General features: G+C 37.1%; 1 protein-coding gene across 1 annotated transcript in view; it reads left to right on the forward strand.

Moving 5' to 3' along the window:
• LOC142098422 (uncharacterized) overlaps positions 1 to 26,098 on the forward strand; it is a 39,102-nt gene extending 13,004 nt beyond the window's left edge. The window contains exons 7-14 of the mRNA XM_075181269.1: positions 2,855 to 2,935; positions 4,462 to 4,520; positions 8,780 to 9,005; positions 18,175 to 18,384; positions 18,567 to 18,598; positions 20,843 to 21,119; positions 22,154 to 22,333; positions 24,217 to 26,098. Coding sequence (XP_075037370.1) covers positions 2,855 to 2,935; positions 4,462 to 4,520; positions 8,780 to 9,005; positions 18,175 to 18,384; positions 18,567 to 18,598; positions 20,843 to 21,119; positions 22,154 to 22,333; positions 24,217 to 24,236 — 1,085 coding nt within the window. The 3' untranslated portion in view covers positions 24,237 to 26,098. The remainder of the gene's footprint in view (positions 1 to 2,854; positions 2,936 to 4,461; positions 4,521 to 8,779; positions 9,006 to 18,174; positions 18,385 to 18,566; positions 18,599 to 20,842; positions 21,120 to 22,153; positions 22,334 to 24,216) is intronic.
• The last annotated feature ends 1,637 nt before the right edge of the window (positions 26,099 to 27,735 follow it).

The following is a 27,735-nucleotide window of genomic DNA, read 5'->3' on the forward strand; positions in this document are numbered from 1 at the left end:
TTTTTTGAGGCCTCAACCTTATTTAGTTCTTTCTTGAATACTATCCGAAGGTCCTGTATTTTATAATTGGCCCATTCTAAATTTGCTCCAGGGTAATGTGGAAGCCATGTTTTAGCAAGTTCTTGAATAGCCACATTCCACAACTGGCTGTTTGAATATTCTTTAGATTTTATTTTCCACAAGAGGGATGCACCTTATATGTATCAATGAAATTCTTCATGAGCTCCACATTGCAGTCATATGCCATTTTCAGAAAAGTGATCCAAAAAATATGGAAGACAAAATGTTATTATTACACACAGATAATATCCATGATAGTTTTGCAAATAGTCAAAATTTTTCATCATAAAGCAAAATATGATATAGTGTTAACTTTTTAATACCAATTTGAAACATACTCATGTTAGCAGTATCATTAAACACTATATTTTTTCAGCTAAGTACAAACTTAGAACAAATCATGCTGACATCAGGTCAGTGATTCTCTCGTTAACACCGGTGGGAGTGTTGACGAGTACAAGGCTGGAGATAACTCTGTCATGCTGATTGAGTTAGAATAGCAGACTGGAAGCTTTAAAAGGGGGTGGTGCTTGAAATCATTGTTCTTCCTCTGCTAACAATGGCTATCTGCAAGGAAACACGTGCGGTCATCATTGCTTTGCACAAAAAGGGCTTCACAGGTAAGGATATTGCTGCTAGTAAGATTGCACCTAAATGAACCACTTATGAAATCATCAAGAACTTCAAATAGAGAGGTTCAATAGTTGGGAAGAAGGCTTCAGGGCGCTTAAGAAAGTCCAGCACGTGCCAGGACCGTCTCCTAAAGTTGATTCAGCTGCAGGATCGGAACACAACCAGTGCAGAGCTTGCTCAGGAATGACAGCAGGCAGGTGAGAGTGCATCTGAAAGCATAGTGAGGCAAAGACTTTTGGAGGATGGCCTGGTGTCAAGAAGGCCAGCAAAAAGCCCTATCAGATTATTTGGGGCATCTGGAAAACCGCTTGTCCGGAGAAGGAAAAGTGTAGTAAAAAAAAACACAAATTCTGACAAACTCCAAGCATTGAATAGGCAAGAATGGGTGGCCATTAGTCACTATGTGGCCCAGAAGTTGATTGACAGCGTGCCAGGAAGAATTGCAGAGGTCTTCAAAAAGAAGGGCCAACACTGCAAATATTGACTCTTTGCGTAATTTTTATGTAATTGTCAATAAAAGCCTTTGACACTTATGAAATGCTTGTAATTTTAGTTCAGTATACCATAGCAACATCTGACAAAAAGGTCTAAAAACACTAAAGCAGCAAACTGTGTGAAAACCAATACTTGTGTTATTCTCAAAACTTTGGACCATGACTGTACATATAAGTAGCACAGGTGAGTAAGAGTAATGCTATGGGGACTCACACATAGTGCAGTAAAAGCCGTTACGGGACATACAAGGTAGTCAGACAGTAGACAGATATGGGATAGTAGGTAGAGAGGATCCTGCCTGTGAGAGCTTACATTCTAGAGGGAGGGGTCGTGTGATAGAGTAGCACCAACTGGGAGAAAATGGAGTTGGCAGGCAAAGGAAAAGCAGGTGAAGGATAAGATGGTCAGGAGGTGGTAGAATAGGCGATCTTGAAAAGGTGAGTTTTGATTGGGTGTTTGAAGGACTGAAGGTTGGGGGAGAGTCGAGCAAGGTGGGGTAGGGAGTTCCAAAGAATGGGGGCAGCATGGAAGATGTATTGAAGGCGAACATGGGAGGAGGCAATGAGAGGAGAATTGAAGCGGAGGTTAGAGGTGGAGCGGGATGATCGGGTAGGTATGTGATAATGACTTATTATAAACCAAGCTCATATGCTTCTGATACAGAGGCGGACATGACTCAAGATGCATATGGATGGAAATATGGTCGATTTCCATGTTAGTTTTTTAAGAGTAAGTTACTCTTGGTTTGTTTCCAACTTATATGATATTTAGGGCCTACATATAAACTAAACACAGATGTTGGCTGTCTGTACTGTCTCTTCCTATGGATAATTTTTCCCCTGTGGAGAGTGGTGACAACACATAATGATGACCACATTGTATCTGTGTGTGTGTGTGTGTGTGTGTGTGTGTGTGTGTGTGTAGGAAAAAAGGAAGCAAGAGAATCCTAGGGAGATATCTGATATCACCCAATATAGTAAGTGTAAACAAGAAGGTGCATGGGGTATATATGATACCAAAGAAAGGGTTAGAGGCAGTGTGTCACTTAGAAACTATTATTCCAAATACTTATATATAAAAATATATCTCAGAAAATATTGAAGCTGTAGAACAGACAGATATGCTAGAGGTAATGCATCATTCTATAAAATGAATACTAAATGCAAACGTGACAGCCAAAAGGAGAAAAGAGACCTGGATACTCCCAGCTGTGGGATCAGGGGCTATAATCAGATGAAACTAGTTAGTGAGCAGTAAATACGGTTACATCTATGACTGATAGTGTGTGCGGTGGGGGGGGGGGGGTTGTCCATTGATTGTTAAAGTGTAAGTTATTTACATCCTGAAACATATTTTATTATTTTTTGTAAGTTTGATGATAGATGAATTTTAAGTGGTTATTTCAAGATTGGCTTGTGGTTTTTCAAAAATACATGCAGATCTAAAAAAAACTATGTGTGTCTTTACCAGATTATATTCATGATGTGACCCTTATTTATGTACAAGTGGACATTGTGGGTGTATATTGCATTAATTGCACCAGTATTACTTCAATTCATACCTTAACAGTGAAAAACAGTTTAGGTGGTCAGGATGTTGCAGTGTCATCTGATGCATCAACCACGCAACAAGCTCCATTTTTAATTTTTATTTGATTTTAACTTAGAAGCCGAAGAGAGGAAATCATCCTCTGAGCCTTGGGATGCACCTACAGATTGTGTTACAGAATTGTCTCCACTACCATCAGGTAAGATCAGCTGGATTTACACTGTAACTCAAACTTATCAGAGCAAGCTGCCCATATTTATAAACCACCATTAGCCAAGATGTCTTTGATGGGGCGTTGAACCTCCAAACTCACTCTTCACTCAGGAATAGGAGATGCCAGCTTTGTGAATTATACAAGGAAAATAAAAAACATAAAAAGGATGATGTGTGCAGATAAAATCAGGGGAGTGTTACCAATCACTGAAGGGTCAACTTCTATCGGGTGCCATTGGTGCTACAGCATAGGGACTCAGGCTTCTCTGCTGCCCCCTGTGCTGAATGGCTCCATTGGCCTTATCAGCAGTGATTTCAAGAGAAGAAGAGCTACTCCCTGACTTACCTATGGTAATAAGGTAAAAGGACTGCTGGGTAGTGGATGCTTTAGAGATAAACCTGAGGGGGATCAGAAATAAAGGAAGTTCAGAGAGAACCAGATTGGATCGGGGCAGCTGAGGGGGAGAGAACCAAATTGCGGGCAGAGGAGAGACAACAAGAGAGAGGAGGGGAGAAAACATGCATTTCACACAGGGCCACACATATTATTATTATTATTATTAATTTTTATTTATAAGGTGCCACAAGGCATCCGCAGCGCCGTACAGGGACAAACAAATTACAATACAATGGGAGACAGCACAATACAGTAAACAGTAAGCACAGTAACTCATTATGCTCAATGCACAGCTAGAGAGGGCGGGGAAGGGGGAGGGAGGATCCGCAAATGACGGGGCCCAAGAAGGAGGGAGCGGAAGACAGGGAGACCCCCAGGGGGGAGGAGGGAGCGAGAGTGGACGTGGGGTGGAGGACCCTCGAGGAGGAGGGCTAAGTAGCTGGTGAGCAGAGTTAAAAGTGGTGGAAACAGGAGGAGAGATGGCCCTGCTCAGAGGAGCGTACAATCACATATGCAGACACCAGCCCTGAGTCACTAATATAAACAGGTAATGGTAAATTGTAGTTAATATTTTATGGGTAGAAGCCGGCACTTAACACATCCTTTAGTACACAAATGATACACTAGACACAATGCAGTAAACTGTGTAATAGTTTGATATCTAATACGAACTTAAAATCAATAAAGAGAAAAGGGTGTGGTGGGCTAAATGTTGGGTCATTGAACAGAGGTTTACTAATCTGGAGCTGTATTAGAAAGGTGCAGCAAATAGTTGCAGAAAAACACTTTATAAAAGTGAGTCAGTAGAAAAACTGACTCTGTAGAGTGAAAAGAAGCAACACTGATCCCATATTAATCAATTACATCTATTCATATATTAAGCATTAATATTATTGTATTTGCTTGTATACAAAACTCACACCAAGCTCCGACCCCTTGTTTCATTATACTATATGTATTTACATTATTTAATACATAATACAAGTATTTACAAATCTTTATCAAAGGTGAACACCTATTACATATATGTATTAGTGACTTCTCATCCCCTATTTGTCTGCCCTTTATCAGTGAATTTTATTTTGTTTACATTTTGTATCTTTGTATATTTACAGATAACTGGAACTGTAATATGTTGGTGGAAAATGCATACTGGTGGTATAAACAGTGTTGTGTAAGTCATTATTTATGGAGATCCTTTTAAATAATTGAGTAATCAAAATGTGCTGTATAGGCTGTAGTGTATTACCTCCTTTTTATATATAAAGAAAACTGGGCTGTGCTGACCAAAACCCTTGGAAACCTTCTGACAGGTGTTGGGTACGAAATGTCGACAATGAGCATGTTGACATTAAGAATGTTGACACCATAATGTTGTCAGAATATCAACGCAGTTAAAAGTTTGAAATTCAGAATGAGCACATGTTCATTAGATTGACAGGGTTAAAATGTCAACATTGTGAATGTCGAGAGGTTGTAAAGTCGACAGCTTCAATGTCGACATAATGCATTAGATTTAAAATGGCAAAGTCGCCGCTGGCACTACCGCCGGCTCTACAGTACCAAAAATAAAATAAAATGAAGCTCAATGTAAAAAAAAAAAAAAGGTTGTCCGCCTTCTCAGACAGCTTAAGCAACCCTAGTGCTGCCAGCCTAGACTGGTACTAGAAATATCGGGGGGCAAAATATGTGGGGTTCCCCCGATTATATTAGTACCAGCACTAGACTGTGCCAGTCGGGCTGGTGGCACTATAGCAGCATGTGTTACCCCTGCCATAATGCCAATCCAGCCCCAGGTTCGACAGCACAGGGCTGGATTCCCTAAGGAGAACAAATCCACACAAAAAAAATGCAGCCCCCATCCACTTTGGTGTACTAAGCCTCGTGCTGAAGCACTAGGGCTCTTCCCACACCCCTGAACAGTGAGTGTGGGGTAATAATAATAAAAATAGTAATAAACCATTTTGTTCCTGGTGCATTACAAGTCTCAGCAAGCCCAGGCTGCCATTAACTGTGCCAGCATACCCATATCTGCTGGTCATGGTAGCACTTGGAGAACCACAATAAATATAAATAAATAAAAACACCCTAGTACTCATCTACAATCAGGGTCTTCATCTGTACAGTCATGGCCAAAAGTTTTGAGAATAACACAAATATTATTTTTCACAAAGTCTGCTGCCTCAGTTTTTATTATTACAACTTGCATATACTCCAGAATGTCATTAAAAGTGACCAGATGTATTGTAATTAAGTCCTTCTTTGCCATGACAATGAACTTTATCCCAAAAACAACATTTCCAATGCATTTCAGCCCTGCCACAAAAGGACCAGCTGACATTAGGTCAGTGATTCTCCCGTTAACACAGGTGAGAATGTTGACGAGGACAAGGCTGGAGATAACTCTGTCATGTTGATTGAGTTAGAATAACAGACTGCAAGCTTTAAAAGGAGGGTGGTGCTTGAAATCATTGTTCTTCCTCTGTTATCCATGGTTACCTGCAAGGAAACACGTGCAGTCACCATTGCTTTGCACAAAAAGGGCTTCACAGGCAAGGATCTTGCTGCTAGTAAGTATTGCGCCTAAATGAACCATTTATTGGATCATCAAGAACTTCAAGTAGAGAGGTTCAATAGTTGGGTAGAAGGCTTCAGGGCGTTCAAGAACATCCAGCATGCGCCAGGACCGTATCCTAAAGTTGATTCAGCTGCAGGATCGGAACACCACCAGTACAGAGCTTGCTCAGGAAAGACAGCAGGCAGGTGTGATTGCATCTGAAAGCACAGTGAGGCCAGGACTTTTGGAGGATAGCCTGGTGTCAAGAAGGCCAGCAAAAAAGCCCTATCAGATTGTTTGGGACATCTGGAAAACCGCTTGTCCGGAGAAGGGAAAGTGAGCGCTACCATCAGTCCTGTGTCATGCCAACAGTAAAAGCATCCTAAGGTTATTCATGTGTGGGGTTGCTTCTCAGCCAAGGGAGTGGGCTCACTCACAAATTTGCCTAAGAACACAGCCATGAATAAAGAATTGTACCAAAACATCCTCCATGAGCAACTTCTCCCAACCCTCCAAGAACAATTGAAACATTGAAATTTTGGGTCCATGACCAGGAAACTCCCCAGACTTTAATCCCATTAAGAACTTGTGGTCAATCCTCAAGAGGCGGGTGCAGAAACAAAAACCCATAAATTCTGACAAACTCCAAGCATTGATTAGGTAAGAATGGGCGGCAATCAGTCAGTATGTGGCCCAGAAGTTGATTGACAGCTGCCAGGGCGAATTGCAGAGGTATTCAAAACGAAGGGTCAACACTGCAAATATTGAATCTTTGCATAAACTTAATGTAATTGTCAATAAAAACCTTTGATAGTTATGAAATGCTTGCAATTTTACTTCACTATACCATAGCAACATCTGTCAAAAAGGCCTAAAAACAACGAAGCAGCAAATTTTGTGAAAACCAATACTTGTGTAATTCTCAAAACTCTTGACCATGACTGTACTGCATCCTATGATCCCTGCTTGACAAAAAAATAAACCAAAACACATCCAATAATTCCTACTTGGCAAAAAAAAATCCAAATTACATCCAGGGATTTCCTGCTTGGCAAAACAAAAAAAACAAAATCCATAATCGGCATTTGGTGCAGACATTTTTATTGTCAACCTTTTCACTGTTGACTTTTCATGTCCAACCCTTCTCAATGCAATAAACTAATGATTTACATAGCTAAATACAGCATGAGAAACAATTGTTATCAAAGATAGGTCTGTAATATGAAAACAGATAAAAAGCAGTGATTAAAATTCTATCAGAAAAAAGATAATTTGTGAGGCTACAGCTGACATTTTACATTGCTTACAATCGGTTACACATTGATTTCATAACTTATACTGGCTTCTGCTTACATTAGAATTAAACCTTTCTATAAAAATATAATAAATAATAATAAACATTATTTTATGGTAAAAATAAAATACTTAAGATAATTTAAAAAAGTTTTTTTATATACTAGTTTTTTTAATAATACATATGCTAGCAATAAAACCTTATATATGACCCATCAATTATCTTAACATACAAGAGGATTGTAACATGTTATGTAGCACACAGTGATCTAATACACTGTATAGGTTATTTGTATTAATCCTTGAAGACAAGATTAAGGAAGATAAAGCAGATTTATATTCCGCAGACTTCGTTATATATATGATTATAGAAATATATATCATTATAACATATATTTCATGTGATTAGCGTTAATACCAAAAACAATCATCCCCTTCTAGCAGTGAGCGCTAGTTTAACCCTCTCTTTTTCCAACGAGGAATCATACTATAGCAGATTATTCAACAGAATCAAATATTTTCTTACTTTATTTTCTTCCTTTAAAACTTATGTATCTAGATTTTTCTAATCTTAATTAATAGATTGTAAATGCTATTAAAAAAATCAGCAGCATACAGCAGTGATTCAATAGAAGCTCATAGTTCATCCTACCAATTCACTGGAAGGTTAAGGAGGATATATTTGCCCTTTTCACAACATACATGTAGCGCTGGCAGACATTGACGTCTGCACATGTGCAGTAGGGAACTGTAGTTAACCAGGAACTGCAATCCCCGGTTTGCACTGAGCTGCTGCCGGAGGATTCCGTAAGAGCATGCGAAAGGGGGAGGGGCTAAGGTGTGAGAGGAATGATTTTAAAACTGGCAGTTGGAGTTCAGCAGTTGGAAGAGGAGAAGGTGGATGGAGGAGAGAAGAAGGAAACTATTGAGCAAGGGCTACAGTAGTAATGAGAAAGACCAGCGCTGTATAGGTAGAGGAGAATGCCATAACTGAGACAGATCTGACCAGAGGAACAAAGAGAAGAGAGGTTGATAAGTACCAATATTTCTTATATTGTTCATGTGATTGGACTGAGTCATATTTGTTAGATGGATAGAGATAGTTAGTTAGGGTGATTTGACTTAATAAAATCAAGAGAAAACTTCAAAAGTCTTCTGTTGTGCACGCACTAAAGAGAGAAGATAATTTATTTGGCAAGGAGTCTATTATATGAAATTGGATATTGATTTGCACTCCAGGCTGCCAACTGCTTTAATTTGGAGCTGAAAGAAGAGGAGGCCTATACTCCAACTGCCTTATGAAAAGCTGCATATATATATATATATATATATATATATATATATATATAACAGATAGCATATTACATGTAAACAGAAATAGAAAAAAATAAACTAAGCTCATGTCTATCACACACAACAGAAACCTATCATATGTGATTACTAAGTACGCTCAGATATCCTTAATTTACATTGTTGTCGTTTTCCATCAGCTTTTTTCCCCAGCAAATATAATGGCTGCTATAGTTTTTATTTTCTTTATTCAATATTTTTTTTGCTGAAACATTGTATTTTGTTTATTACAGATAATCACTCATTCCATACATAAATGCGAATGGATTGAAGATTTGTTACAATCAAACTCCTTCAGTGAGTTCATAAAGGATGGGAAAATCTCCAAATTTGAAATATGTGGAGGCCCCACTTATACAAAGAATGTGTTCCCCAGCTCCTGTGTCATTTTTTGTTTTGAGAACAACGTTTGGGGATCTGCATTGCTTGACGAAGTAAAGATGTTAGCTTCTTATTATGGTAAATAACTCTGCAGTGACCTACAGTATATATTACTAATTGACATATGTAACAAGTGGGGATATGCAAAATGTATTCTATTTAATGTTGTTCAGGGGTTGCAGCCAATTGAGAGACAGCTCAATGCAAGGAAAGTAACAGCAATATTCACCTCCGGGAACCTACTAGCAATTTCTACATTATTCTGTGCACTGTACTTCACCTGTCATCTGTCTATAACTGAAGCCTTTGTCCTGGCTGTTGCTAAGCAACCAGAGTGCTACTTTCTCTGCATGCTTGTTGGTGAGCCTCTGTGCTGTTGCAACGGTTCGCACTAGTTGCTACACAGCCGGGGCGTAGTTCCTGTCGGGCTTACTGCCCCTTCTGTCCCCGCTAGTCGGGATGCACTGATCAGGGATTGCAGTGTCACAATCGAATCATGAATCATGAATTGAATCATGAATCATGAATTGAATCATGAATTGAATCATGAATCATGAATTGAATCATGAAACATAAATCATGAATTGAATCATGAATCATAAATCGAATCATGAATCATAAATCATGAATCATGAATTGAATCATGAATCGAATCATGAATCATGAATTGAATCATAAATCATGAATCGAATCATGAATCATGAATCGAATCATGAATCGAATCATGAATCATGAATCATGAATTGAATCATGAATCGAACCATGAATCATGAATCATGAATTGAATCATGAATTGAATCATGAATCATGAATCGAATCATGAATCATAAATCGAATCATGAATTGAATCATGAATCATGAATTGAATCATGAATCATGAATTGAATCATGAATCATGAATTGAATCATGAATCATGAATTAAATCATAATTCAAATCATGAATTGAATCATGAATCATGAATTGAATCATGAATCATGAATTAAATTATGAATCATGAATTATGAATTGAATCATGAATCATGAATTGAATCATAAATCATGAATCATGAATTGAATCATGAATCATGACTCATGAATTGAATCATGAATCATGAATCATGAATCATGAATTGAATCATGAATCCTGAATTATGAATTGAATCATGTATCATGGATTGAATCATGAATCATGAATTGAATCATGAATTGAATCATGAATCATGATTCATGAATTTAATCATGAATCATGAATCATGAATCATGAATTGAATCATGAATCATGAATTATGAATTGAATCATGTATCATGGATTGAATCATAAATCATGAATCATGAATTGAATCATGAATTGAATCATGAATCATGATTCATGAATTTAATCATGAATCATGAATCATGAATCATAAATTGAATCATGAATCATGAATCATGAATTGAATCATGAATTGAATCATGAATCATGAATTGAATCATGAATCAAGAATCATGAATTGAATCAAGAATCATGAATCATGAATTGAATCATGAATCATGAATTGAATCATGAATCGAACCATAAATCATGAATCAAGAATCATGAATTGAATCATGAATCATGAATTAAATCATGAATTGAATCATGAATCATGAATCATGAATTGAATCATGAGTCATGAATTGAATCATAAATCATGAATCGAATCATGAATCATGAATCAAATCATAAATTGAATCATGAATCGAATCATGAATTGAATCATGAATTATAAATTGAAACATGAATCATTAATTGAGTCAGGAATTGAATCATGAATCATGAATCAAGAATCATGAATCATGAATTGAATCATGAATCATGAATCATGAATTGAATCATGAATCATGAGTCGAATCATGAATCATGAATTGAATCATGAATTGAATCCTGAATCAAGAATCGAATCATGAATCATGAATTGAATCATGAATTGAATTATGAATCATGAATTGAATCATGAATCATGAATTTAATCATGAATCATAAATTGAATCATGAATCATGAATCGAATCATGAATCATGAATCATGAATTGAATCATGAATTGAATCATGAATCAAGAATCGAATCATGAATTGAATCATGAATCATGAATTGAATCATGAATTGAATCATGAATTGAATCATGAATCATGAATCATAAATCGAATCATGAATCATGAATTGAATCATGAATCGAATCATGAATTGAATCATGAATCATGAATTGAATCATGAATCATGAATTATGCATCATGAATTGAATCATGAATCATGAATTGAATCATGAATCATGAATTATGAATCATGAATTGAATCATGAATCATGAATTGAATCATGAATTGAATCATGAATCATGAATCATGAATTGAATCATGAATCATGAATCATGAATCATAAATCATAAATTGAATCATGAAAAATGAATTGAATCATGAATTGAATCATGAATCATGAATTGAATCACGAATCATGAATCATAAATCGAATCATGAATCATGAATTGAATCATGAATCGAATCATGAATTGAATCATGAATCATGAATTGAATCATGAATCATGAATTATGAATTGAATCATGAATTGAATCATGAATCATGAATTGAATCATGAATCATGAATTGAATCATGAATCATGAATCATAAATCATAAATTGAATCATGAAAAATGAATCATGAATTGAATCATGAATCGAATCATGAATCATGAATCAAGAATCATGAATCGAATCATGAATTGAATCATGAATCATGAATCATGAATTGAATCATGAATCATGAATCGAATCATGAATCATGAATTATGAATCATGAATTGAATCATTAATCATGAATCATGAATTATTATTTAAATCATGAATTGAATCATGAATCATGAATCATGTATTGAATCATGAGTCATGAATTGAATAATGAATCATAAATCGAATCATGAATCATGAATCAAAACATGAATTGAATCATGAATTGAATTATGAATTGAATCATGAATCATGAATTGAATCATGAATCATGAATTGAATCATGAATCATGAATCATGAATTGAATCATGAATCATGAATCGAATCATGAATCATGAATCAAGAATCATGAATCGAATCATGAATTGAATCATGAATCGAATCATGAATCGTGTATTGAATCATGAATCATGAATCATGAATTATGAATCATGAATTGAATCATGAATCATGAATTGAATCATGAATTGAATCACCTCGCTTTCAGGGGAGCATTGTGGTTGATCCTATCAGTTTAAAAGGCAGGGAGGGCTTAGCTTCCTTGCCAGTTACAGAATTGTTGCCCTGCATTGTTTGTGAAGCCTGCTGTATTTCTGTTCCTTTAAAGGCAGCTTACTATACATGAGGGCCTCTTTTCCCTTGTTCTAAGAATTTACCCAGAGTCAGTGAGTGCCATTGCATTATAATAGGTGGTTAATGAATTTAACTCCCATGGAGACCGGACCACCTAGCCACGCTTATGTGCTGGCAAACCAAATGCAGGCACTCTCGAAAGCGGTCCAGGAGTTGTCCATCTGTTTGTCCATGCAAGAGGAGGCCTTCAGATCAACCCACTGTACCCGAGTCTCTGTAGCGGGACCTAAGTTGAACCTTCCAGATCGTTTCTCTGGGGAGTGAAAATTGCTTCGAAATTTTAAAGAAAGCTGCAACTTGTACTGAGACACCACTCTCCGGGCTCTGAGCAACAAAGAGTAGGGATTATTATTTCTCTACTACAAGGTAACCCACAAACATGTGCATTTGGTCTAAGCTCTAATCACCCGGCGCTACTCACAGGACATGTAAGGTTGCAAAATGGCAGAAGAATTCTGTGTGGAATTTAGACACTGGTTCACAGATAGTGAATGGATTTTTCCCGCCACTACGCAGTCAATTCCGCCTGGGCCTATCCGACCAAATCAAGGAATCCTTAGTTCAGTATTCTGTCCAGATACTCTGGAGAAACTCATGGGGCTTGCGATCAAGATTGATAGACATATCAAAGAAAGGACAATGGAAAAGGAGATATCTCGTTCTATCCCGTCTGTAGCCTCTATGCCTGTACGGTGGAACCTGCAGTGCCCATGCAGGTTGGGGCTTTTAGGTTTTCTCAAGAGGAAAAATCCAGGAGAGGCTCTTGGGGACTCTGTATTGCAGATGCAAAAGTCACAGGGCTCGCTTCTGCCCCAATAAACCTGAAAAAGATGAAGCCTAGTGGATTTGGAAGGGGTCCATCTAGACTTACAGTTAGTCTTTTCCAAAAATTATCTTCTTGTTCCTGCTCATATTATTATTATTATTATTAATTTTTATTTATAGGGCGCCACTAGGTATCCGTAGCGCCGTACAGGGACAAACAAGTACAATACAAGGTGAGACAGCACGATACAGTAAACAAAATGCACAGTAACTCCGAGATCTCAAAGCACAGCTAGAGGGGCGGGTGGAGGGGAGAGGGGAAGGTCCCGCATACGGCGGAGCCCAAGAGGGCACGGAGGGCAGGGAAACCCCCAGAGAGGAGAGGAGGGAGCAAGAGGGAACGGGGAGGAGGAGGGCAAGGTAGCTGGAGAGCAGAGTTAAAGTGGTGAAGACAGGAGGAGAGATGACCCTGCTCGAAGGAGCGTACAATCTAAGGGGTGGGGTAGACAGACAGAGAGACACGAGGGAGGCATATCTCTTTTAACAATGAAATTGTTGACATTTTTGCCTTCCTGGATAGTGAAGCTGCTGGAAAGTTCTTGGCTATTGGGCATGCTGAAATCATAAAGATTATTTTCTGTAAAATGGACCATCCCATCACTGTATGCGTATTGATAATAATCCACCTAATCAGGGGTAACATTTTGGACAAAACTCCACTGATACATTTTTCCATTGGGAGAGTGCATTCAGAGCAGTTGTTGCTATATTTGATTAAATGTTCCTTTCATCTTATGCAATCAATGGTTATTTATTCTTAATCCTCTTATAGACTGGTCTAATGAAGAATTTATTTGTTGGGGCTCTTCTTATGTTGCCACTTGTTTATCTTTACCTGTACAGATGCTCTAAACTGTTCCTCCAAATCCTTACCACACATTTCTCAATGTCTTGAAAGCAGCTGATACACTATCCCAGCATAGGCGCTATGCCCGTGCTATCAAATTATTTACAGTTGCCAGACTGCCTAAAGGGATGCTTTATCCTTTGTTATGTCCAGAAAATAAATTCAGGGGAACCTCAGTAAAGGCTTTATAAGGCCTTCCAAGTCACCTATTGAAGCCAGGTTCTTCATCATTGCTAAAACATATGGGAGTCTTCGACCTGTATTGACTTTAGGGGTCTCAATAAGATAACAATCAAGAACAATTATCCATTACTATTGATCTCTGTACTATTTGATCACCTCAAGACTGCAACCATATTCTCTAAAATAGACCTACGTGTAGTCTACAATTTAATTTGTATTAAAAAAGGAAAATTTGTGGAAGACCATATTCAATACTCAATCTGGACAATATGAATATCTTGTTATGCCCTTTGGTCTTTTCAACATTCCAGCAGTCTTACATGAACTAAGCAATGATAAGTTTCGAGATTTTTGAGGGCAAATTTGTTGTTGTGTATCTGGAAAATATACTAATTTATTCTCCTTCTCTTGAATGACATCAGCTTCATGTAAAAAAGGTCCTTCTGAAACTTCTGGGGAGCATCAGTTTTTTGTCAAAGTGGAAAAATGCAAATTTGAAGTTGCCAAGGTTGCCTTCCTTGAATACATTATATTCTTTAAAGGATTTTCTATGGATCTTCATAAACTACAGGCCATTGTAGATCAGGTTCGACCCATCAACCTTAAAACCATCCAAAGTTGCTTAGGTTTTGCCAATTACAATAGAAGGTGTATTCGTTTCTTCTCTGTCTTGGTCACACCCATCACTGCTCTGACCAAAAAGGGGGCTGACACAGTAGTTTGGTCATCTCAAGTGCTGGAAGCTTTTGCTACATTGAAAAAAGCATTTATCTCTGCTTCAGTGCTTTTGAGGACTGTAGACATTGGCTGGAAGGTGCCACCCAAAAAGTCACAGTATTTACTGACCATAAAAATTTGTTGTATATTGAGTCAGCCATAAGGTTATATTCCAGACAGGCATGTTGGGCATTGTTCTTCACTTGGTTTAATTTTGTTATCACCTTCAGACCTGGCTTGAAAATCTTTAAAACCGTTTCCTTATCCGAAAGTTTTCCTTTCTAGTTAAGATCCCAGAACTAAGAATTTACCCATAATTCCTGCTTCTTCAATTTTAGCTGATCCCACGCAGAACCTCTCTACTTAACTGTCGCAGGTCCAAGATCAAGCTCCTCCAGAGACTCCGACTCGACTTTTGTGTGTTCCAAGCTTTATTCCTGCAAGATCTCTGGTCATCCTGGTACTTATAAAACATTGAAATTGCTTTCACATTCAGTCTGGTGGCCATCAGTGAAACGTGATGTTAAAGAATTAATTTTGTCCTGTGATATCTGTACCAGAAATACGACCCCTAGGAATGTTCTATCCAGGCAACTCTTCTCTCTTTCAATACCCAGTAAAAGTTGGACTCATATTTCTATGAATTTTGTAGTAGAAAAGCCTTTTTCAAATGGGCATAATATTATCACGGTCATTGTTGATCATTTCAGTAAGATAGCTCATGTTGTCCCTCTCACCAAGTTGCCCACGGCTAAATCCTTGGCCTCTCTTTTAATTCTACCGGTATTCAGCTCCACGGATCGTCCTTTGACATAGTCTTGGACAGAGGATCTCAATTTGTGGCTCAGGTTTGTAAGTCTTTTTGCTAATTTCTGGGTATTAATCTAAGTCTATCCTCTGCCTACTGCCCTCAATCCAGTGGACAGACTGAAAGAGTCAGTCAGTCAGTCAATGGTTTCTTATAGAAATATTATAATATCCAACAGCCCTCCACTTCTAACTGCTGCCTGATAGGTCACAATAGGAATATACACTAATCCTAAAAAAAAAAACCACAAATAGCAACACATACTGACAATATGAAACCCTTCAGGTGCTGTTATTATCTTTTAGCATAATTATAGAGAAATATACTTAATTTTGTTTATGATGATGCAGCTGCGAGGCTCATCTTCCTTTCTCGCCGCTCCTCTTCTGCCTCACCTCTCTGCTTTGCCCTTCACTGGCTCCCCTTCCCCTACCGAAACCTTTTCAAACTTCTTACCCTCACCTACAAGTACCTCTCCCACTCAACTGCCCCCTATATCTCCAACCTCCTCTCCATCCACACTCCCGCCCAGTCCCTGCGTTCGGCCAATGACCGTCGCCTCTCATCCACTCTGATCACCTCATCCCACTCCAGAATTCAAGACTTCTCCCAAGCTGCCCCCTGCATTGGAATGACCTCCCATGCTCCATCCGTTTGTCCCCTAACTTGTGCTCCTTCAAACGGGCACTCAAAACTCATCTCTTTCTTAAAGCCTACCAGCCTTCCACCTAACCCTCTCTCCATGCTCACTCCCATCTCCTGGCTCCTCCTTTGCAGAGGTTTGCGCTTGCTCTCCTCCTCTGATTCCCTTTGTGCCGGCCATCTATTTCCCCTCCCTTTAGGATGTAAGCTCTTATGAGCAGGGCCCTTTTCCATCCTGTCTCTCTACCTACTCTTCTGCTCCAACTCCATTATATTTGCTTTGCCTGGAGCCTCTGAAGTCTTGGTATTACTCGTTTATTGTTCTGTACTGTTTTTCCCTGCACTTTCCATTGTTTTTACTGCGTTCGGCGCTGCAGAAACCTTGTGGCGCCTTATAAATAAATAATAATAATAATAATTTTCTTTCCTTTTCTCCTTTTCTTTATTTTCTTCCTCCATACATCATGAGGTGCTCACCATCATATCATAAAAGGAAAAAATAAAGTGCATATTATAAAAAATAAAAGACAGTAAAATGAGAATAATAGGCAGTTGATACTTTCTCCACATAGAGCCCTAGATATCCATTTGTATGAGGCCAAAAAAATCCCCATCCAACAGAAGAGATGCAGACTACATTCAACAATAAAATTGTAATCAGCTTGCATGTTTCATAGTGTCAGTATTTGTTGCTATTTGAGTCTTTAGAACTATGTCCATGATCTAATTTCCAGACACACACACACACATATATATATATATATATATATATATATATATATATATATATATATATATACAGGGTGATTCAAAAGTCGCAGTACACCCTTTTATTTCAAAAACCCTACAGGAAATTGGGAAACCTGAATACTCCAGTAAGGTATGGGTGACGTGGTCTATCTTTTATGGTATGTTCCAAACATGGGCGCCATCTTGAAATCGGCCAATCGGCCCAATTCCTGTAGAGTTTTTGAAATAAAAGGGTGTACTGCGACTTTTGAATCACCCTGTATATTTCACAGTAACTGATTCACACATTTACCATGAGCAGAATTTACATACATCATTTTCTGTCATTTTTCCTCCAATACTTCACCCTTCTTTTGCGTGTATGGTCAGCATCCTAGAGCTAATTCTTCAGAGAGTCTCGTATCTACTAATCTTCCTGAAGTAAGAAGTACCACTCTACATTTTAAATCTTTCTGGCTAAAGGATCATTTTACCTTGTTACATTCATCTTTCCACTCAAAGCTCTTCTTGGGCAAACACCATAGATCATGTACTTTTAAAGTAAGTTATAGGGTCTGATTGTCCACCCGAAACAACAGACTCCGCAACCATTTAGGAAATTTGGATGCTCTAAAATTGTTTAAAATGCATTGTATCAGGAAACACAATATTATAACATTTGTAAGTTAATTTGATTGTTTCTAAATTACTGATGTTACAGGTGAGAGCTTCAATAAGTCTGAGGTGGAACAATATTTTTATTGTAACAATTGTAACTTAATTAAACTGTTTCTGATTTCACTCTCACTAACTGAGAGTAACATTTACTCACAAGTAATAAGACTATTCCGTGTGCAGACTTTGTTAGGTCTGTAAATTAGTGATGTCCCTAACATAACATTTATTATTCTGATTCTTTCCCTTGTTACAGTTTGGGACAAGCTATTGTTATACTTGCACAGACCCCTATCTGCCTTGTAAGTAGTAAATAGCAGGTAATAAAGCTGATAACTGAAACAGTGGAGAAGAACATTATGAAGAATAACAATAGCTTTAGCCCTTGTGTTACATTAAAGTACATGCTGTATCCTTGTATCTGATGCTTAATGTAACCATCCTGTATCTCTCTTACATGGGGACCAGAAATGAAGAATGTCATTGTACTGCTGGGTGGAGGTAGCTCGGATCACAGTCTGTCTGACCAGAATATGACAATGACATCATGGTGTAAGGAACAAAAATATAAATGTAGCTTTAAGATTCTTCAACTAACAGACAGTGAAATCACCTGGTATAGAGATCATCTGAATTCATGTGAGAAGAAGGTGGAGGAAATAAGGATACTGTTAGGAGGTAAAATGTTAGAACTCTATTGTTCTTACAATGTAATTACTTTACTGTCCTTCATCAATATCTGTATATTGGCAATAAATTATATGTTTACCATTTAGCGTTAGTACTGTCAATCTTATATGTTTGTCACTATCACAAAAATATTGAATGTAATTTAAATATTTTTTGGGAATTTTTTGTAGGTCTATCTTATTCCATGATGTATTACATACCGGTAAGAGACAATGTTTTGCAAACCTTACTTTTATTAAGTTAAGTTAAGTTATTTCCCAGATGCAACTTGTATGCAGTGATGGAAAGAGAATGGATATGGCAAAATAGTATTTTCCCTACAAATTAAATCTATTCCATATAGTAAATCTTTTGGATAGTTAGAACATGTATTACAAACCATATTTCAATAACATGCCAGGAGTGATACTTAATGTCACACCAATGAAATGTTGGTTGGGGTACCACAGAAAAGAATGACACTTACTGTGAAAGGAGATAGAGATTAGTGAGTGGATGTGAATAGATTATATTTAATTGATGAACATCAGTTATTACAATTCAGTGGACAGCTTAGTGATTGTAGTACTGCTATTCTGCACATTTTGTAGTCATACATAGCTCATTAAAAAACAGTATGTCCTTAATTTCCTCTATGTTTCCCAAGCTTTTGTTATATTGCATATCTGATACATTACTGGAAATGTGGCTGATTTTACAATTACACTCCCCTGATAACATATTAAAGGACAGGTATAAGAATACAGCCTGGTGAATGATAGAACTGTGAGTTTCGCACACTCTTAAATTATGTGCAAATTTTCTATAAATTATACCTCCCAACTTTGGAGGAATTCAAATTGGGACTTTAAAAGGGGGCATCAGAGTGGGGGTGTAGTCACGTGTAGACATGTTTAGTGCTTCAGAATCACTGGGCCATCCTCATCCTCCTGCCCTCAAAATACCCAGTCATTGATGTGCACAATGCAGAGAACCCAAATTTCTGAACCATGGGGCAAATGTGTCTGTGATCGGGACAGCAGAGCAGAGCCCTCAAATCGGTTCTGTCTTCCCAACATCAGGACACTTTGGAGGTAAGAATAAATTTATAGAACATGTATTTATCTTAAAGGGTAACTCCAAGCACACAAAAAGAAAATAATTAACTGAAATAGGACATTTGGGTAAATTCGACAATTGAAAACTTAGAGATGGCTGTTGCTGCCATTTAGCAGATATGTGAAAATCTGTCAACGTTTATCAACAGCTGTAACAGTCGTTACAAAGTTTGTTTCCATATTTACATCTGTAACTTTATTGAAGACAACAGTGTTTCCATGGTTACAGCTGTTGTTGAGGACATAGCTGCCAAATAGCGGCAACAGTCAGCTCTGAGTCTTCCATGCTGAATTCACTATTTGTTCCTAAAAAAAATGTTTTCAGATTATCAGATTCCCTGTTTCTAGCACCTCGCACAGGCTCCTCTGGCACAAATAACAGTACAAAGGCTTTTCCTATCATTTAGAAAAATAGTATTACTAAAGAAAATATATTTGCTTTTGAATAATTTTCTTAGAATAAAAGCCTTTAGTGTTCCAATTTTACCCTTGGTAAAGTATGTAGCTCTTCATCTGTGTCGTTTAGCAATATAGATAAAATATGAAATTGTAATATTTGTACTAATAATAATAAAAGTAAATGTAATTAGTGACATTTATTTGCAAGTTTGTGCACTTTTTATATATATATATATATATATATATATATATATATATATATATATATATATATATAAAGAGGGATAGAAGAAACAGGGCGCCACATAGTGTATTACCACAATACATTAAATACTGAAAACGGATAGAGTATGGCAGAGACAAAGGCACACATAAGATATATATATAATGTGATTTTCAAAATAGTGGTCAGAAAAGACAATTGTGCCAACACACTGTAATCCCAGGTGTGATCACCACTAATGAATATTAGGCGTACCAGATATAAAACTTGTCAAGCATGTCCATAAAACTGTTAGGGTTCCCAATGATTTAGGTTGTCTCCAAATCCTCAGTATTAGAAGAAATCACTGCATAACCACTTGAATCTCCATGGTGCAATGTAATAGAAAAAATTAAAATAGTATAATACTGTATACAACAGATTTTATTTAAAAAAAGTAAGTATCACACTTACATAAAAACATTTATAACAGAACACATAAAGGTATCTTTAAGGTGGTACTCATCCAAGCAGCATGCATTTCCCGCAGGGTAGATGACCATCAATCTCAATAAAACTCCACAGCGGATCTCTTCCAAAGGTACCCCGATAGCCTGCAGTGTACAATATACCTCAATATATATATATATATATATATATATATATATATATATATATATGTGTGTGTGTGTGTGAGAACATCTATTTAAACACTACAATGATGCCAATATTGTATGGTCTGCCTCAGAGTTCACCAAACCATACAGTTGGGATCTTTTCAAGATCACCGGAGAGTGAGTACAAGTGGCTAATTGTCCAGCTGAACTCTAGTTCCTTCCAGAGTGTTGTCCAGGATGTCCGAGCTTGTTACATCTCCAACAATAGATTCTGGCAGTTCAGAGAGGACGTCTCTCAGTGCACATTTGGGATCCTGTATCACACCAAGAACAGAGGGAGGATCAATATCACTGATGTTCCTGACTCTCTGTATGATGCAGAACTGGAATATATGTCTGAGGAACTAGGTAAATGAAAGAGAAAATAATAAACCCGCACTGAACTTAGACTCTACTAGTGTAGATGATGGTCCATGGATCATACGTATACATAAACTCAGAAGAATGTTTTTGGCAGGGATCTGAAGAGTCTGTGGAATTGTTTAAAATCATACATTTTATTTAGTAAAATTAAAACAAAACCTAGCCCAAGTACTCATTCAATTAATGATAAAGACAGTCATTTACTTGGGAGATTTGAAGATAAATTACATAACAATTCAAAGACAGATTGGGTTGACCACTAAATGTGCACCTTGTTTCCAATGTTTGCCCACATATAAATCTATGAAGTCTCCCATATTTGTCACATTTGACCCCATGTCTCTAAGCCTCTTCCCTAATCTCCTGCAATCATTGAGACCAGGAAATAAGGAGTTAAGTTACCTTATGCAACTTTAGTGGCTGATAGAAAGGAAATAGAGACAGGCACAAATAAGACTAGTCTGTATCACTCCACTTATAACAGTATTGACTATAAAGCCACCAAAGACTACAACAGAACAGGGTTTCTACAACAGAAAGTCTTCAAAATATTTTCAGCCTTCTTTCCATAATCAACTCCAGAATGAAGATGTAGAACTCTGTAATGTAGATTAGTCACTAAGATGCTTTCTGTATTGTATGCCAATTACTAGAAAGCCCTCTGTATTGTATGTAAGTAATAATAATAATTGCTGAATTCTATATGGGTCAATTGACTGCTCATTGTATAGTATATTGGTTAATAGAATACTCTCTCTATTGTCTATTTTACACTAGAATGCTCCCTGTTTTGTATATGGGTCACTAGAGTGCTCATTGTATAGTATACTGGTTAATAGAATGCTCTTTCTGTTGCCTATTTTTCACTAGAATGCTCCCAGTTTTGTGTATGGGTCACTAGAATGCTTAGAGTGTTCTATATTGGTCCTTAGCATATTCCCTGTATTGTATCTTCATTTCCCTTCTTCAATTTTTTCTGGTTATTAGTGAACGAGAAACCTATTGTCCTTTGTATGCAGGAAACAGCAAAGTAATTGTGGTGGTTGATGATCTAGAGAACAGCAGCGATAAGGAGAAGAAACGGATTCTGGAATTGCAGCCAAGCATCAAAACTAATGCTCAAGATATGTTCCTGTTCACCTCCGAAGAAAACATTTTTTTGGAGAAACTTGTAAATATAAAAAAGTTGATCATAAAAGGTAATATTATAAGTGTTTGTCACAGCTTTCCCTTGCCAAGCTGCCCGCAATGTGTGTGAGTCTGAAAAGGGTAATGTCACCCAGACACTTTATATGCCAGTCACTTCCTCACAGGACCCTACGTATCCCCCTAAATCACTGCACCTCTCTCTGCCCCCAGCACCTTGCTGTATGATAACTAAGGAGTAACCCCAATCTAATACTGAATTGCATATAGAAGCCACAAATCTAGCAAATTAAGTACAATAGGTCTTATCAGCACAATAGTAATGTGTTAGACCATGTTCTAATCAGAGCTCAAAATAATAATGATTACATTTTATATTTAATCTGACATAACATAGTCAAATAATCCAACATGTTATAAAATGACATACAGTAAGTAAATATACAATATAGTAATACAATAAAAAAATATAAAAAAAACCTGAAAATTATTATTAAACATACCAATAGGCCTCCTGGACGTTTAGAGAAAGAATCTGGTACCTCACAATTAGAGATGTTGTCTTGCTGACTTGTAAATTGAAACTTGAAAATATCTTTGTGCTAGATAAAAATCTTCATTTTTGCAGGGGGTTAAGGAGGGGAAGAAGTATAGGCAGCAGATGGGTGTAAGGCTAGACACTGGATGTAGTGTTTCTGTATCAACATGGGTAAATAAACTTCCTGTAGCTTGCAAGGTATAAACTGCAAACCCCCATAGCTTTATTAGCAGATGATAACACTGCACACTTACCTACAAATGGTGACAGGGTATTGTGTACAAAAGTCATCATTATTCATCATATGTACTTTATACTGTGCAACTAAATGCAATTGATGCAGAAGAAGTTGAACAGAGCTGCAGTCAGAAAAATATATCAGAATGCGTGAAAAATAGAGTGCAACGAGTACAGAAGTTTAAATTAAAATGTACAACCCTGCTGGATAGCGCAATGAATGCCAAGGGGAAGAAACTAGAAAATAAAAAGTTCACAGGACTAAGGTGAGATCTATGATTCTGAGTAATTACCTCGACCCTTGCAAAGTTCCAACAGGTAAGAAAAGTAACTCAGATCAAGATATAGAGATAGAAATATCAGATAATGAGGGATATGCAAAACTAAATGTGGGTAGACAAAGAGCAATACCTGTTATCACTATACATAGAGAAGGACACACTGACCATAAGGATGATGCAGAGGGAGATGCTGGATGGTACAATGCACATTGTTCAGAAGTAAAGGAAATTCGGGAGACTGCCAAAAAGGACAAACAATATAGACAGAAGACTGCAGAACCACAGTTAGTGTGTGTGTGTGAGACTATGGGCATACTTACCAACTTTTAAAGCCAGCCGTCCGGGAGGGGGTCCGTCGAGGGGGCGTGGTCACGCGGGGATGTGCCGTTAGGCTCCGCCCCTATCAATCATGGGAAATTCTGGCCAATCGCAGCAGGGGGCGGGACCACGATGCAGCGGTTAGCCCCGCCCCCACCATCTACAACAACGGGGAGACGCTGGATCCGGAATTTTTGCCTGCTCTCTCGGGAGTCCGGGAGAACTGAGAAAAATTCGGGAAGAAAAGGGGTAGATAAACTAGATAATCCAGAATGTTTTAAAAAAATATAGCTTCCAGGAGTCAAAAGATAACTAGGACCATTTAATGGCTACTGGGAACAGAGATTATTGAGCCTGCATCAAGTCCTTTTACTACTTCCATGTTCCTGGTTAAAAAAAATAGATGGCTCATTGCACATGAGATTGGACTACAGCAGCCTAAATCAACAGGTGCCGTCTCTCAAAGCAGATATGGTATCTGTTATAGACACAATAGCAAAAATGTTGGTGGACTGTTATGCACTGATAGACCTGGCTAATGCATTATTTTCACTCCCTATAGATCCTGCTCAGCAAGAATAGCTCACCTTCACAAGGGATGACTCAGCATAATTTCAGTATGAATCTGTATGGTTACCTACACTGTTATTTTATTTGCCATGGACTAGTGACCAGGGAGTTCAGCATGTTCAGCCTGGATGTGAAGATCTCCTGCTATATTAATGTCCTCATGATCAGGGAGACTGAGGACAGAGTGAAAGAAGTCTTCCCTACTTATTGCTCACATACAGCCTCATTTAGTGTTGGACAATGTAAAAATACATTATGTAACGTTTATGGCCACTTGCATCAGAAAAGCGGATAGGGATCATTCACATGCAGGTAGATTACAGTTAGGTTGTGCACATGCCAGTAAAGCACGCCCCTTACAGATGTATCATATTTAGAGCTTTTGATACATACGATTTCATGCATAAATGTTGTATGGACTCAAGTTTTGTAATTGATAATGATGAATATCATATCTATCATTGTTAAAATAAAAAAATATACAGCCTGAGGACCCAAGCTGAGGGCCTTCCTGTAAATAGTGACAACTGGTCTCCAAAGTTATTCTCTCCGCACAGGAAAAGTCTTCTCTGCATATTCTCATTGATTAGACAGCTTCTCAGACCTTTACACTTGCAGAGGGCACGTCCCCACAATATATTGACATACTTAAGAGAAAATATATATTCTTTTAGGAGCACTCTGGAATCTATCAAAAAATTAAATAGTTAAAATACTGCAACTCTGTATCACTTCAAAGTAAAATATTGTAAAATTCTTTACTGTATTCTCATAAGTGAAATATATTTAAAAGAATAGAGATGTGAAAAGTAATGAAATGGTTAATTGAGCATTAAAATCTTTAAAAATGTATGTTGGTTCTCCTTCCCCCATGATTTTATTAAGAAAATGTTCTACATTGAATATTGATATAGTAATTAACTTTATTTAACGTGTATTAGTTAGATTAGGGAATAGTTTTTTTCTTACTGTATCATTTCACAATCTCAAATGTGGAACAAAAAGTAGCTACTTGCTATAATGTCAGGATAATAAGAGTCTTCTTAACTAAAATGTATTAAACTTTAAAAGGGGCAACAAAATACTTAACAAAGTTACCAAAGTCAGATTTAAGTTCTTATCAGATCTACTAATGCTTAAATGTTTAAATACTGGCAATCAGTAACAATCTTTGCTAGTTAAGCCCATGCGTTAATTAATTAATTAATTTATTCATTCATTTTTTAATCAAAACATCCGTACTTGAGATATTTCAGAATGCATCATACAAAAAAAATTCCCTCTTGTTTTACTACTGAGAACCAGTCCAGTCTGCATATCCTGTGGACACTATACTCATTTAGTGGAAACTAGCCCAAGCTATATATCACTGTTGCTGGCTAAACATTTTAAGGGCGATACCTTTGTTTGCCCTTAAAAAATAATATAATATAATTGACAATAATGACGACTGTTTATTTGCTCTGAATCTATCTATGTTCTAGACATACATTGATAATGATGACTGACATATCTTTCCAAAGGACACATCCTTTGAATGTATTGTAATATAACAGCTTCGCAAGACATAACTGTCAACGTATCATTGTTTTGTTAATGTATACTAGAAATTCATGCAATGTATTTAATGCTGTGCATTTAAATGTAATTGGTGCAGACCTGAGAAAAAAAATGTGAGTAGATAAAGTCAGAGCCGTAAGTTCAGGTTGAGTCTCATCCTGGACAGGTATTGTGCTTTAGCATTCCTCACTTTCATCTGGTATTCTGGAGTTAAGTAACAGAGTACGGGAGCTCCCCAAATAATAGAGGTTGGCTCTGCACTGTGCTTCTTCTTGTAAGATAATCAGAAAAAATATAAATAAAAATAGTTCTTTTTCAATGTCTCGAATTCTCTGACTAGTGACAGGTTGTTCTTTTTGTTGTTTTGTGTGTGCGTGTGTGTGTGTGTGTGAGTGTGTGCTCCCTTCTGTGACTACCTGCAACCTTGGCATAAAATAATTGCCTTACACGTAGCAATACAATAGAATATCTGAACATATTCCACATATTTAAAAGAACTTATTACCCACAGTGTATAAAACCATTGTTTCAAGGCACACAATACAGACCACATGGGTCTAAAGCAGGGGTAGGGAACCTGTGGCTCTCCAGGTGTTGTGAAACTACAAATCCCAGCATGCCTTGCCACCTATCTGCTTGTTATCTACTGGCAAAGCATGCTGGGACTTGTAGTTTCACAACACCTGGAGAGCCGCAGGTTGCCTACCCCTGGTCTAAAGTGTTCTTGCCACTTAGCACCTACAGAAGGTGTGGAGAGGGAGAAATTATATGGCCACTAATTTTAGACTGGACGCCAAGTGGAGATTCATAGTATAAACTCTTGCTTAGGGTTACTTTTATATTTTAATCTTTTTTTTTTTTTTTTTAATTATTTGGTATACAAATCTTGCTTCATTTAAGATTGTTTTATTTATTTCCCTCAAATTTTTTCCTACAGTTTTAAAAATGTATTTTAATGTAATTGATACTTTTGTAATGATTTACAAAGGAAAATACTTAGGAATTATATAGGACCTCTTTGTAATTAAAAAAAATATTCTAACGTTATCATTAGCATTCAGGTAGTTCAAGTGGAAAATGTACTAATGTCTTATTAGATGGATTATTATATATATGCATTTTATTGCCTCATAATATATTATAAACGGAAAAAGAAGAATTAAACAACATACATTTTTAGTGTATCATTTTTATGTTGAAGTTTATTACATTACCCTATAAAATAAGTTTCTTTATACACTGTATCTATTCTTCAGAAAGTCTGATATATGTACAAATGATGTTGGATTCTAATCTCAGCACACTCAGCTATGTCCTACATGACTCTCAATAACCAGGATGTGGTTCTGGCATCCAGCATGCAACTGTACCACAGCCACCAGTAGGCAGAGTCCAAATGTGGTACGAAGTCAATGGACCAACTAAAATTAAAGCCAGCTAAAGGTCATGCTGATGATCTCAATAGCTTTATGAAGAAAACATAATAAACTGAGTGTCCCTAGGTTTGAAAACCAAGATTTAGTTTTACAGAGAGAGATTATTAAATGAGATAAAGGAGTGGAAAGGTTGAATTTTTATGGGTATTCCTTGCTCTGTGTGTAGACATACAGCCATTTCCACTCTGCAAACAGACTTAAGTTTTGCACCAGCTCAGGTGGTGGAGCATGGTTCTTGTACCTTACTTATGGCTGGATGTACTGTACACCTTCCTGTTACACATCTACAGAGAGGCACATAACTAGACACACTTTGCCATATGGAAAATAGAGTTTAAAGAGCACAAAAATGACTCATGTAATAAAGACTGTCCTGATGTCCTCTTACTTTCTTCATACATTTAAGCCAAGAATGAGACTAAACCAAGCAGAATTTTGAAAGAAAGATGGAAATCTAAATGATAAACAGGGTGACTCTGAAATGGTCGAATGTATTTGGTGGGATATATTTTTTA

This window comes from Mixophyes fleayi, chromosome 7, assembly GCF_038048845.1.
Source record: "Mixophyes fleayi isolate aMixFle1 chromosome 7, aMixFle1.hap1, whole genome shotgun sequence".
NCBI classification, from domain to species: domain Eukaryota; kingdom Metazoa; phylum Chordata; class Amphibia; order Anura; family Limnodynastidae; genus Mixophyes; species Mixophyes fleayi.